The sequence below is a fragment of the Saccopteryx bilineata genome, chromosome 4, assembly GCF_036850765.1.
Source record: "Saccopteryx bilineata isolate mSacBil1 chromosome 4, mSacBil1_pri_phased_curated, whole genome shotgun sequence".
Classification (NCBI taxonomy): domain Eukaryota; kingdom Metazoa; phylum Chordata; class Mammalia; order Chiroptera; family Emballonuridae; genus Saccopteryx; species Saccopteryx bilineata.
In genome coordinates, this window is record NC_089493.1 from 227,170,374 (window position 1) to 227,184,945 (window position 14,572).

The window sequence follows — 14,572 nt, forward strand, 5'->3', positions numbered from 1 at the left end:
GGCCAGGACACACAGGAGAAGCGCCCATCTGCTTCTCCACGCCTCCCCCTCTCCTTCCTCTCTGTCTCTCTCTTCCCCTCCCGCAGCCAAGGCTCCATTGGAGCAAAGATGGTCCGGGCGCTGAGGATGGCTCTATGGCCTCTGCCTCAGGCGCTAGAGTGGCTCTGGTCGCAACATGGCGACACCCAGGATGGGCAGAGCGTCGCTCATGGTGGGCGTGCCGGGTGGATCCCGGTCGGGCGCATGCGGGAGTCTGTCTGACTGCCTACCTGTTTCCAACTTCAGAAAAATACAAAAATTAAAATAAAAACAAAAACAATTTTACCATAACAAATTTTTGCCTGTCATACTATTTAAGGTTCACTTTGCTAATAACAGTAACTGTAAAACCTTTTTCCCCATGTTCGTGTTTTATTTATACTATTAGCACATAAAATGATTAATAACATTTCTATTCAAATTTATAACACAACCAATGATACTAGGTAAAATCACAATGTCAGCATTTTGTACAAAACTTTAATTAATCTATCATCTTTGTTACAAGGGAGCTCCCATAAGAATGTCAGCTGGTTTCTCAACAGAAACTTTACATGCATAAAATATTCAAAATAATGAAAAGCAAGGACCTACAACCAAGATTATTTTACCCGGCAAGGCGATCATTTAAAAACAAAGGAGCAAGAAAGCTGAAGAAGTTCATCACCATCAAACCAGTATTTCAAAAAATGTTAAAGGGACTTCTTTAAGAAGATAGATAGATAGATGATAGATAGATAGATAGATAGATAGATAGATAGATAGATAGATAGATAGATAGATAAAATGGCAATCACTACATAGCTATCAATAATTACTTTAAATGGAAGTGGATTATATGCTCCAATAAAAAGTCTGAGGGTGGCTGAATGAAGAATAAAACAACACCCTTACATATATGGCCTACAAGAGACCCACTTCAGATCAAGACACACACAGACTTAATGTACAGAAATAGAAAAAGCTATCTCATGCAAATAGAAATGAAAGAAAAGCTAGGCAGCAGTACTGTATCAGACAAAAGTAACTTTAAAATAAAAGCTTAACAAGAAAAAAAAAAGGAACATTTCATACACAATAGCTAAGATATGGAAACCACCTACGCATCTATTGTTAGAAAACTGGATCAAGATATGGTACATACATAAAATGAAATACTACTCACTTATAAAAAAGAATAATCTTACCATTTGCAACATGAATGGAACCAGAGGATATTATGCTAAATGAAATTAAGTCAGAGAGAGAAAGACAAATACCATAGAATTCCACTTACATGTGGAATCCAAAACAAAATAAATGAACAATAAAAACAGAAACAAACACAGATACAGAGAACAAACTGGTGGTTGCAAAATATGAGTAAGGTTAGAAGGCTGGGAGAAAAAGATGAAGGGATTAAGAAGTACAAATTGGCAATACAAAATAGACATAGAGATGTAAAGTACAGTACAAGGAATAGAGTCAATAATAACTATGCATGGTGCCAGGCAGGTACTAGACTTATGGGAGGGGTGATCACTTTGTAAGTTACATAAATGTCTAACCACAATGCTGTATACTTGACACTGTATGTCAATTGTACTTACAAAATAGATCAACTATAGAGACCATTATTATTGCCTAGTATGGCCTCAAAAGTGAATCCTAATTGCTGGTCCATCAAGTTTTAATATTTTCTTTCCCATGAGGCAGGCTTTGACACAGTTCTTGAAAGACATATGACTATGTGATCCTATGCATATGTACTCACATGCACACAGGATCTACACTGTTTAGAGCTGCAGCCTATCTTTTTAAAAATGTTGAGAATTCTATTAATATTCTATACAAATATGACTTAAATAGCACACATACTACTTCTTTGTTCACATATGTGTACATGCATACCTGTCTGTGTGTGTGTAGTTTCCTACTATTCACATTTAGTTTATTTCTAGCTTTGCCTTGATGAGTAAATGTACTGATATAAGTGCTGCTGCCTAGCTTTTCCTTTTCTTTCATTTCTATTTGCATGAGATAGCTTTTTCTAACTCTGTACATTCAGTCTGTGTGAGATTAATCCCTAAAAGTAATTATTAGATAAAATATTTGTGTTTTAAGACTTCTGATACACATATTTAAATGCAATTCCCTCCTAATATATTCTTTAAAAACATGTATTGTTTCTATGGCTGACTGGTCATGGCACAGTGGATAGAATGTCAACGTGGGGTCCCTGGTTAGAAACCCCAAGGTCGCCGGCTTGAGTGTGGGATCACTGACATGATTCCGAGGCTGCTGGCTTGAGCAAGGGGTCACTCTCTCAGCTTGAGCCCTGCGGTCAAGGCACAGATGAGAAGCAATCAATGAAGAACAACTAAAGTAAAGCAAACTACAAGTTGATGATTCTCTTCCCCTCTCTCTTTCCCTTCCTCTCTATTAAAAAAAAGTAATAGTAATAAAAACATGTATTGTTTCTAATAATTTCGTAACTGGGCATCAGGCCTACTTTTAAAATAATAGCTTTCATAATGAAAACTCACCTCTTCTGATCCACTATTAGATGAAGCTTGATGTTGCTGCTGCTGCTGCTGCTTCTTGAGCATTGCAGATCTCTGTACAGCCAGGATACTAGGGCTAGATTTCCAGAACTATAATAGAAATATGGACTAGTAAAGGATCAAGTTTTGAAAAACCTGAAAAGAAGTTACCTTATCAAAAAGCAGTTTCATTGCCTCCAAATAATGTTAAGACTATCTTCCTTACTCCTATTATATGCAATATAATAAAACAAATGCTTTAGTTACATATGAAAAGTTTATGCAAGCTTTAGAGATAGATAGTATTAAACAACATATTCTCTGGTATTACAAGTATAACTTTCAAAGTGATAACAGATACCCTGTTACCCAAAGTGTGGTTGCCTTTTTTTAAAATTGGTGTGAGGTGAACATGAAGATCTTACGTCGGAATGCAAATCAACTGCACTACTAAGCACTTTATTTTTGGTAGCAATATTTTCTCAATGCAGATAGCTATGTATTGATTTATACATTGGTTCAAGCATCTTATGACTGGTATTCTAAGTGACATTACTATATACTATTATGAGGTGTAGACAAAGTTTATTAAATGTTGTAGTTGCTTTTTTAAACAGAGAGTCCCTAAGCTGTTCTACCAGCATCTTTAAGGAAGCAGAGTTCTGCTACCAACAATAGAGAATCTCCTTGAAAATCTTGGAAAGTAGAGATCAGACACTATAGGGTTAACAAAAAGACTTCACAAAAGTTTTAATTTTCATCAGACACTGCATATTTATGAAACTCAATTTCTGCCTCAAAAAGCAGAAGAAAAGGCTTTGGGTGTTTATTTTGTATTTGTTATTTTATAGTTACAAATGCTCTTCTAAATAAATTATTTATAGATATTTAACCTAATTGAGGATCACTGAAAGTAATTCTGACGTTTAAAATTAATGTTTTCTAAAAAGTAGATTAAGAATGCTATAAATCAATGTTATAAATCTACCTTTCATTGGATACTTTATTTATTACCTCAGCTCCATCAACTTTCGGTGGTTTCGCTTGAACTTTGTTCTCTTGGGAAGTGTCCGACTCCGACTCTGACTGACTGCCCAATTCCGACCCGGAGTCCGAGTCACTGCTACCTGACTGGCTACTGCTTCCATCGCTACTGCTTCCAGAACTCGAACCAGACCCAGAGCCTGAAGCTGACCCAGAATCGTCATCTGACTGGCTGCAATTTAAAAATAAACATAAAAATAAACAAACAGATTTCAGACAAAATTCACTAGAAATTTAATCTTTCTTTAAAAATCAGCAGAAAGCCCCAAATCATTAAACCTTGTTTATTTCATATTCCAGCTTTCTAGAACAAAATAGAAATAGGAATTAATATTAATCTAGAGTAATAACTGATATAGTTAATAGATTTTGTACAATTTTGACCAAACCATAAGCCAGCAGACAACAATCTTCCTCCAAGATAATGAGCATATTCTACCAAGTACAGAGTCCTGGGCTAAATATTTGGGAAGTTTAAGCCACAGGGATATCCTTAAAAGGCTGTTTAGTTATAGTAGATATAGAGTAGAAGTTCTGTGAAGAAAAGGTTTAAAATAATAGATGAGAACTTCCCAAGCCTGTGGAAAGAACTAAAGCCTCAAATTAAGGAAGCAAACAGAACACCGAGTTTTCTTAACCCCAACAAACCTACTCCAAGGCATATCATAATGAAATTGACACAAACCAACAGCAAAGAAAAAATTCTCAAGGCAGCCAGGGAAAAGAAGAATACAACATATAAAGGAAGGCCCATTAGATTATCATCAGATTTCTCAGCAGAAACTCTACAAGCTAGAAGAGAGTGGACCCCAATATTTAAAGTCCTGAAAGAGAGAAACTTTCAGCCACGAATACTATACCCATCAAAGCTATCCTTCAAATATGAAGGAGAAATAAAAACATTCACAGATACAGAAAAGATGAGGGAATTTATCATCAGAAAACCCCCACTCCAGGAATTACTAAAGGGGGTTCTCCAATCAGATACAAAGAACAAAAAAAAAAACAGAGCCACAAGTAAAAGCTCCAAGAAGAACACAATAAAACCAAATTTAAACTGTGACAACAACAAAAAGAAAGAGGGGGAGAAGATGGAGATTAACAGTAGCAAAGGACGATGGAGTGCAAAAGTACTCACAAAATAGTTTGCTACAATGAACAGGGTAGGGACCCTTTTCATTACTCAAAGGTAACCACCATTGAAAAAACCACCACAGAAGCACATGAGATAAAAAAGATAGCAACAGAGGAAAGATGTATGGAATACAACCAAATAAAAACAAAAGATAGAAAAACGAAAGAGAAGGATCAAACAAGACACAACTAAAAGAAAGCAAGATATAAAATGGCAATAGGGAACTCACAAGTATCAATAATTACACTAAATGTAAACGGATTAAACTCACCAATAAAAAGGCACAGAGTAGCAGAATGGATTAAAAAAGAAAATCCAACTATATGCTGCCTACAGGAAACTCATCTAAGTAACAAGGATAAAAACAAATTCAAAGTGAAAGGCTGGAAAACAATACTCCAAGCAAATAACATCCAAAAAAAAGCAGGTGTAGCAATACTCATATCGGATAATGCTGACTACAAGACAGGAAAAGTACTCAGAGATAAAAATGGCCATTTCATAATGGCTAAGGGGACACTGAATCCAGAAGACATAACAATTCTTAATATATATGCACCAAACCAAGGAGCACCAAAATATATAAGACAGCTACTTATTGACCTTAAAACAAAAACTGACAAAAATACAATCATACTTGGAGACCTCAATACACCACTGACGGCTCTAGATCGGTCATCCAAACAGAGAATCAACAAAGACATAGTGGCCTTAAACACTAGAGCACCTGGATATGATAGACATCTACAGGACATTTCATCCCAAAGTGACTGAGTATACATTTTTCTCCAGTGTACATGGATCATTCTCAAGAATTGACCATATGTTGGGCCACAAAAACAACATCAGCAAATTCAGAAAAATTGAAGTTGTACCAAGCATATTTTCTGATCATAAAGCCTTGAAACTAGAATTCAACTGCAAAAAAGAGGAAAAAAATCCCACAAAAATGTGGAAACTAAACAACATACTTTTAAAAAATGAATGGGTCAAAGAAGAAATAAGTGCAGAGATCAAAAGATTTATACAGACTAATGAAAATGACAATACGACATATCAGAATCTATGGGATGCAGCAAAAGCAGTGATAAGAGGGAAGTTCATATCACTTCAGGCATATATGAACAAACAAGAGAGAGCCCAAGTGAACCACTTAACTTCACACCTTAAGGAACTAGAAAAAGAAGAACAAAGACAACCCAAAACCAGCCGAAGAAAGGAGATAATAAAAATCAGAGCAGAAATAAATGAATTAGAGAACAGAAAAACTATAGAAAAAATTAATAGAACAAGGAGCTGGTTCTTTGAAAAGATCAATAAAATTGACAAACCCTTGGCAAGACTTACCAAGGAAAAAAGAGAAAGAACTCATATAAACAAAATCCAAAATGAAAGAGGAGAAATCACCACGGACACCGTAGATATACAAAGAATTATTGTAGAATACTATGAAAAACTTTATGCCACTAAATCCAACAACCTAGAAGAAATGGATAAATTCCTAGAACAATACAACCTTCCTAGACTGAGTCAAGAAGAAGCAGAAAGCCTAAACAGACCTATCAGTAAAGAAATAGAAAAACCCATTAAAAACCTCCCCAAAAATAAAAGTCCAGGCCCTGACGGCTATACCAGCGAATTTTATCAAACATTCAAAGAAGACTTGGTTCCTATTCTACTCAAAGTCTTCCAAAAAATTGAAGAAGAAGCAATACTTCCAAACACATTTTATGAGGCCAACATAACCCTCATACCAAAACCTGGCAAGGATGGCACAAAAAAAGAAAACTACAGACCAATATCTCTAATGAATACAGATGCTAAAATACTAAACAAAATACTAGCAAATCGAATACAACAACATATTAAAAAAATAATACATCATGATCAAGTGGGATTCATCCCAGAATCTCAAGGATGGTTCAACATACGTAAAACGGTTAACGTAATACACCATATCAACAAAACAAAGAACAAAAACCACATGATCTTATCAATAGATGCAGAAAAGGCTTTCGATAAAATACAACACAATTTTATGTTTAAGAGTCTCAACAAAATGGGTATAGAAGGAAAATATCTCAACATGATAAAGGCCATATATGATAAACCATCAGCTAACATCATATTAAATGGCACTAAACTGAAGGCTTTCCCCTTTAAATCAGGAACAAGACAGGGTTGTCCACTCTCTCCACTCTTATTTAATGTGGTACTAGAGGTTCTCACCACAGCAATCAGACAAGACAAAGAAATAAAAGGCATCCATATCGGAAAAGAAGAAGTAAAGGTATCACTTTTTGCAGATGATATGATCCTATACATCGAAAACCCCAAAGAATCCACAAAAAGACTACTAGAAACAATAAGCCAATACAGTAAGGTCGCAGGATACAAAATTAACATTCAGAAGTCAATAGCCTTTCTATATGCCAACAATGAAACAACTGAGAAGGAACTCAAAAGAATAATCCCCTTCACGATTGCAACAAAAAAAATAAAATACTTAGGAATAAACATAACAAAGAATGTAAAGGACTTATATAATGAAAACTATAAACCATTGTTAAGGGAAATTGAAAAAGATATAATGAGATGGAAGAATATACCTTGTTCTTGGCTAGGAAGAATAAATATAATCAAGATGGCTATATTACCCAAAGCAATATACAAATTCAATGCAATTCTCATCAAACTTCCAATGACATTTTTTAAAGAAATAGAGCAAAAAATCATCAGATTTATATGGAACTATAAAAAACCCCGAACAGCCAAAGCAATCCTAAAGAAAAAGAATGAAGCTGGGGGCATTACAATACCTGACTTCAAACTCTATTATAGGGCCACGACAATCAAAACAGCATGGTATTGGCAGAAAAATAGACACTCAGACCAATGGAACAGAATAGAAAGTCCAGAAATAAAACCACATATATATAGTCAAATAATTTTTGATAAAGGGGCCAACAACACACAATGGAGAAAAGAAAGCCTCTTCAATAAATGGTGCTGGGAAAACTGGAAAGCCACATGCAAAAGAATGAAACTGGACTACAGTTTGTCCCCCTGTACTAAAATTAACTCAAAATGGATCAAAGATCTAAACATAAGACCTGAAACAATTAAGTACATAGAAGAAGACATAGGTACTCAACTCATGGACCTGGGTTTTAAAGAGCATTTTATGAATTTGACTCCACAGGCAAGAGAAGTGAAGGCAAAAATTAATGAATGGGACTACATCAGACTAAGAAGTTTTTGCTCAGCAAGAGAAACTGATAACAAAATAAACAGAAAGCCAACTAAATGGGAAATGATATTTTCAAACAACAGCTCAGATAAGGGCCTAATATCCAAAATATACAAAGAACTCATAAAACTCAACAACAAACAAACAAACAATCCCATAAAAAAATGGGAAGAGGATATGAACAGACACTTCTCCCAGGAAGAAATACAAATGGCCAACAGATATATGAAAAGATGCTCATCTTCTTTAGCTATTAGAGAAATGCAAATCAAAACAGCAATGAGATACCACCTCACACCTGTTCGATTAGCTATTATTAGCAAGACAGGTAATAGCAAATGTTGGAGAGGCTGTGGAGAAAAAGGAACCCTCATACACTGTTGGTGGGAATGTAAAGTAGTACAACCATTATGGAAGAAAGTATGGTGGTTCCTCAAAAAACTGAAAATAGAACTACCTTATGACCCAGCAATCCCTCTACTGGGTATATACCCCCAAAACTCAGAAACATTGATACGTCAAGACACATGCAGCCCCATGTTTATTGCAGCATTGTTCACAGTGGCCAGGACATGGAAACAACCAAAAAGCCCATCAATAGATGACTGGATAAAGAAGATGTGGCACATATACACTATGGAATACTACTCAGCCATAAGAAATGATGACATCGGAACATTTACAGCAAAATGGTGGGATCTAGATAACATGATACGAAGCGAAATAAGTAAATCAGAAAAAACCAGGAACTGCATTATTCCATACGTAGGTGGGACATAAAAGTGAAACTAAGAGACATTGATAAGAGTGTGGTGGTTATGGGGGGGGAGGGGGGAATGGGAGAGGGAAAGGGGGAGGGGCACAAAGAAAACAAGATAGAAGGTGACAGAGGACAATCTGACTTTGGGTGACGGGTATGCATCATAATTGAACGACAAGATACCCTGGTCTTGTTATCTTTGAATATATGTATCCCGATTTATTGATGTCACCCCATTAAAAAAATAAAATTATTTAAAAAAAGAAAAGGTTTAAAATATGTTGAATATTCTTACAATAACAGGTACAATAAATTTATTTGTAGTTTCTATTTGTCTTCAAGTTTATATCTGTTTTATCATTTCAGGGGAATGTGACATTATAATTAGGCTACAATAAAATAGAATGTACTAAAAAGTAAAATCAGTAATTACTTCTCTGAGAAAGTAATTGATTCTGTCATGGTTCCACAGCAATAAATCTGAAATAATAGCAAATTCTAACAATCTTTCCCACTCTCTATAGATACATATGTGAAAGCAATTAACAGTTCATTGAGAAACTATCATTTTCTTCATAACTTTCAGTCCAGGGAAGCCCACACACTGTCTATACTAAACAGTGAATGGTATAATTATTATCCCATGACCATTTGTTCACATGGTATTCAAACTTGAATTGTTGAAAACGAGGGACTAAAATTGTTGATACCCATGGTAGATGGTTTTTGGTGTTATTTCATCTGGTTTTATGAGAAACAACAGGTAACATAATTTATCTACATATAAAAAACATGGTCCTGGCCAGTTGGCATGTGGATGTCCTGGGTTCGATTTCCGGTCAGGGCACACAGGAGAAGCAACCATCTGCTTCTGCTTCTCCACCCTTCCCTCTCCCCCTCTTCCCCTTCTGCAGCCAAGGCTCCATTGGAGCAAGTTGGCCTGGGTGCTAAGGATGGCTCCATAGCTTCCGCCTCAGGCGCAAGAATGGCCCCAATTGCAATGGACCAACGCCCCAGACAGAGTATCGCCCCCTAGTGGGCATGCTGGGTGGGTCCTAGTCTCAGGCATGTGGGAGTCTGTCTCTGCCTCTCTGCTTCTCACTTCAGAAAAATACGAATAAATACCCCCCCCCCCCCGCCAAAAAAAGATGGTTTGGTTGCTGAGCAATGAACCAGAGGGGCAGAGCATCTTCCTCTAGTGGGCTTGCCAGGTGGATCCCAGATCCCGATGCAGGAGTCTGTGTCTCTGCCTCCTCTCCTTGAAGGAAAGAAGGAAGGAAAGAAAAAGAAAAATGTATGCTTCATATTTTCTGCTGTAATTTTAAAAAACACCACCAGATGGAGGTATTACTCCATGAAAATAGACTTCAATAATAAAAGTTGCCTGACCTGTAGTGGTGCAGTCAACCTGACACACTGGGGTTGCCAGTTCAAAACCCTGGGCTTGCCCTGTCAAGGCACATACAGAAAGCAACTACAAGTTGATGCTTCCTGCTCTTCCCCCACCACCTCCTCTCCTTTCTCTAAAATGAATAAAATCTTTAAAAAGTAATCCTTACTAAAAGTAATTTCTCCTTTTCAAGAAGAGCAAGAAGTTAATGATTTCTACATGAAAACATATACATAAAAATTTGCAAGAATTTTGATTCTAAAAGCGAGATATAAATGAAAATGTTTAAAATTCAATTATATACATATTTTAAAAACAGACATCTACTGGAATAAATATTTTCCTGTATAGAAACAGATAACAGAAATTTGCTTCCTGCCCTGGCCAGATGGCTTGGTTGGTTAGAGCGTTGTCCCCATACACAGAGGTTGTGGGTTTTATCCCTGGTCAGAGCATATACAGGAAGAGATCAATGTTTCTGTCTCCCTGTCTCTCTTCCTCTTTCTATAAAATTAATAAAAAACTCTGATTCCGAAGGGTTATGATATAAAAATCATTTTGCCACAGTATCTACCCTCTGGTGACATGGTTCTGAGATCCAAAAACAGTATCGTGCCTTTTAATTAATAAATAAAAAAAACTCTGTATTTTACTTGGGTTCCTTGACATATATTTCAGCAAGAATGCTAGAGAAGATAGTATTTTTTCCTTACATATAATTTCATTTCTCCTTTAATCTGCTAGGTAAGAGGCATCTACTTATTTAATAAACTTAACTAAGAACTACCATGTTAGGCACTGAGAAGAATAAGATGCGACAGCCTTTACCATTAAAAGAACTTCTAGGGTATGGAGAGATGGTCATGTCAACAAATAAATACCATCTGTGTCATAAATATATTTCTATATCCGGGAGAGAGAGACAGACAGACACAGAAAGGGGTTGGAGAGAGATAAGAAGCATCAATTCATAACTGCTTCACTTTAGTTGTTTATTGATTGCTTCTCATTGGTGCCTTGTGAAGGGTGAGGTCCTTAAGCCACACCAGTGACCCCTTATTCAAGCAAGTGAGCTTGGGATCATGTCAATGGTCCCATGCTCAAGCTGGAGACCTCAAGCCAGTGACCTTGGGGTTTCAAGCTGGGGTCCCCAGAGGCCCTCTCAGCATCTAGGCTGATGCTCAATCCACTGCACCACTGGGGCGCACTGAAGATACAACCAGGTTTGGTAGTAATAGTGAAACATTTAAAAGAAAGCATAGCTGAACTAATTCTTTAGGAAAGAATAACTAGGCTAAAGGAGTTATCACTTTAATTGCTTATAAGCTCTTGAGGGTACTATTTTTCCAGAGTAGCTACCATGGTACCTTTTACAGGTGACTTAATAAATGCTCAAAAAGTAGATGAATAAATGATTGATTTTGGGTATAACTGTATACCTATATTCTTAATTATATTTTGATTACCCATGCAAGATGAACAGCTAGTCAAAATTCCTTTTAGTAGCTAAACATAATTCTGGTTGGAGATAAAAGCAAACAGCCTGCCTGACCTGTGGTGGCGCAGTGGATAAAGCCTTGACCTGGCATGCTGAGGTCGCTAGTTCAAAACCCTGCACTTGTCTGGTCAAGGCACATATGGGAGTTGATGCTTCCTGCTCCCAGCCCCCTCTAAAATGAATTAAAAAAAATTTTAAAACAAGGTGTATTTGAAAAAATATTAAAAAAAAAAAAGCAAACAGCTTGAATCTAGGTTACTTTAATGGCATAGGTTTATTATTAGAACGTCTTTACCTTAGATATTAGAAGTATAAAACATTTACTTAGGATTAAGAACAAGTAAAGAGTATCTTATATATAGCCATAGAATGATCTCCAGGATATAGTTAAGAAAAAAAAAGATATAAAACAATGGTTATAATTTGCTTCCTGTGTGTAAGTAGGAGAAAACATTTATACAGATTTGCTTACACTTTTAAAAAAGCAAGAATGGTAGCATATACCGACAATTAAGTTAAAAATGGCTATTTAGGCCAACAGATATATGAAAAGATGCTCATCTTCTCTAGTTATTAGAGAAATGCAAATCAAAACTGCAATGAGATACCACCTCACACCTGTTCGATTAGCTATTATCAACAAGACAGGTAATAGCAAATGTTGGAGAGGTTGTGGAGAAAAAGGAACCCTCATACACTGTTGGTGGGAATGTAAAGTAGTACAACCATTATGGAAGAAAGTATGGTGGTTCCTCAAAAAACTGAAAATAGAACTACCTTATGACCCAGAAATCCCTCAACTGGGTATATACCCCCAAAACTCAGAAACATTGATACGTCAAGACACATGCAGCCCCATGTTTATTGCAGCATTGTTCACAGTGGCCAGGACATGGAAACAACCAAAAAGCCCATCAATAGATGACTGGATAAAGAAGATGTGGCACATATACACTATGGAATAGTACTCAGCCATAAGAAATGATGACATCGGATCATTTACAGCAAAATGGTGAGATCTTGATAACATTATACGAAGTGAAATAAGTAAATCAGAAAAAAACAAGAACTGCATATGTACGTGGGACATAAAAGTGAGACTAAGAGAGATTGATAAGAGTGTGGTGATTATGGGGGGAGGGGGAGAGGGAGAGGGAAAGGGGGAGGAGCACAAAGAAAACTAGATAGGAGGTGACAGAGGACAATCTGACTTTGGGTGATGGGTATGCAACATAATTGAACAACAAGATAACCTGGACATGTTATCTTTGAATATATGTATCCTGATTTATTGACGTCGCCCCATTAAAAAAATAAAATTATTAAAAAAAAATTTTCTGGATTTTGGGGGAAAAAAAGGCTATTTACAGAGGAAAGGAGAAAATAAGAGGGGACATGGCTTGAAATCAGTCATCAGTTTGTGAACTATGTCAGTGTTTTATATTATTTATTTATTTATTTGTATTTTTCTGAAGCTGGAAACGGGGAGAGACAGTCAGACAGACTCTCGCATGCAACTGACAGGGATCCACCCGGCATGACCACCAGGGGCAACGCTCTGCCCACCAGGGGGCGATGCTCTGCCCCTCCGGGGCATCACTCTGTTGCGACCAGAGCCACTCCAGCGCCTGGGGCAGAGGCCAAGGAGCCATCCCCAGCACCTGGGCCATCTTTGCTCCAGTGGAGCCTCGGCTGCGGGAGGGGAAGAGAGAGACAGAGAGGAAGGAGAGGGGGAGGGATGGAGCAGATGGGCGCTTCTCCTGTGTGCCCTGGCCGGGAATCGAACCCAGGACCTCCACACGCCAGGCTGACGCTCTACCACTGAGCCAACTGGCCAGGGCCTATAATTTTTTTTTTTTAAGTCCTAAAACTAAAAGGGAAATATAAAAATAGGTGGGGGTGGGGAGAGTGATCTATGTTCAAACAAAATTTTGAACTAAAATAAGTGAAAAGCTTCTTTCTAATAAAGTAATTGTTTCAGTCTATGCTGCAAATGTTCTTTCTAGAATAAAAGTCGATTATGGTGTAACTTTCTGCTATAAACCTCTAGTGTTTCTATAACAAAGTTCAAAGACCTATGAGGCCTTTCAGGAATTTGTCTCTGCCAGCTTCCCACTTAAACCCTTAGTTCTAGCAGTGGCAAAATAAGTGTAGTTCTCTGACAGCCAGTTTCTCTTTCCACTTCTGCTTCTGCACAATTATTCTCCCCGCTCCCTCTGCCCACTGTGTATCTCCATAGTTGAATCTCACTCACCTCATAAGTACTTCTCCAATGAATTACCTCCTGACTCCATTCTCAACCCAACATTAAAAGGTATCCTTTTTCAGCACTCCCAAAACATTCTAACCATACTACTAGCTCTATATACTACATGGTGAGAACATCAGGTAGTAATCACTATCATTTTGTTTTATTTTGGTTTTTCATATCCTACACCTTTGATATTCTACTGTTTCTAGAGTGCTGGAATTTTTACTTGTTGCCCTTTGTATGCTGAGCAGTAAAAACAGAGCTCAGTATGTTTGATATGTTGATGGATGTAAATATAAACAAATAAATCAAAGATGTATATAGATACAAATTCTTGAATAAAACTCACAAATACAATCTGGCTCTTAAGAAATATTTCTGAACTCCCACTAACATTTTATTTTGGTAATAACCAATACCACTGACATTTTATATAACATAAGTATCTGTATATCATTTAAGAGTTACCCATATTAATTATATTAAATCTCAGTAGCACAATAGTAATGAGATGGTAGATTATGAAAAACAGACTTCTTTCTCTCACCATTCTCAACATATCAAAAACAAACAAAAAACAAACACCACATTGGAGTACTTTAATAAAATTATATTATTTGCTGTCAAGTCTCATAAACTCTCGGATCTGAAATTACTTGATGAGTTATAATACACTGTCAGTA

General features: G+C 36.7%; 1 protein-coding gene across 2 annotated transcripts in view; it reads right to left on the minus strand.

Moving 5' to 3' along the window:
• The window catches only part of CHD1 (chromodomain helicase DNA binding protein 1), a 96,511-nt gene that overhangs the window by 57,688 nt on the left and 24,251 nt on the right, over positions 1–14,572 (minus strand). For both annotated transcript variants that reach the window (XM_066273890.1, XM_066273891.1), the window contains exons 3-4: positions 3,576–3,777; positions 2,565–2,672 (exon numbers count right to left, since the gene is read on the minus strand). In XM_066273890.1, the coding sequence (XP_066129987.1) occupies positions 2,565–2,672; positions 3,576–3,777 (310 nt within the window). The remainder of the gene's footprint in view (positions 1–2,564; positions 2,673–3,575; positions 3,778–14,572) is intronic.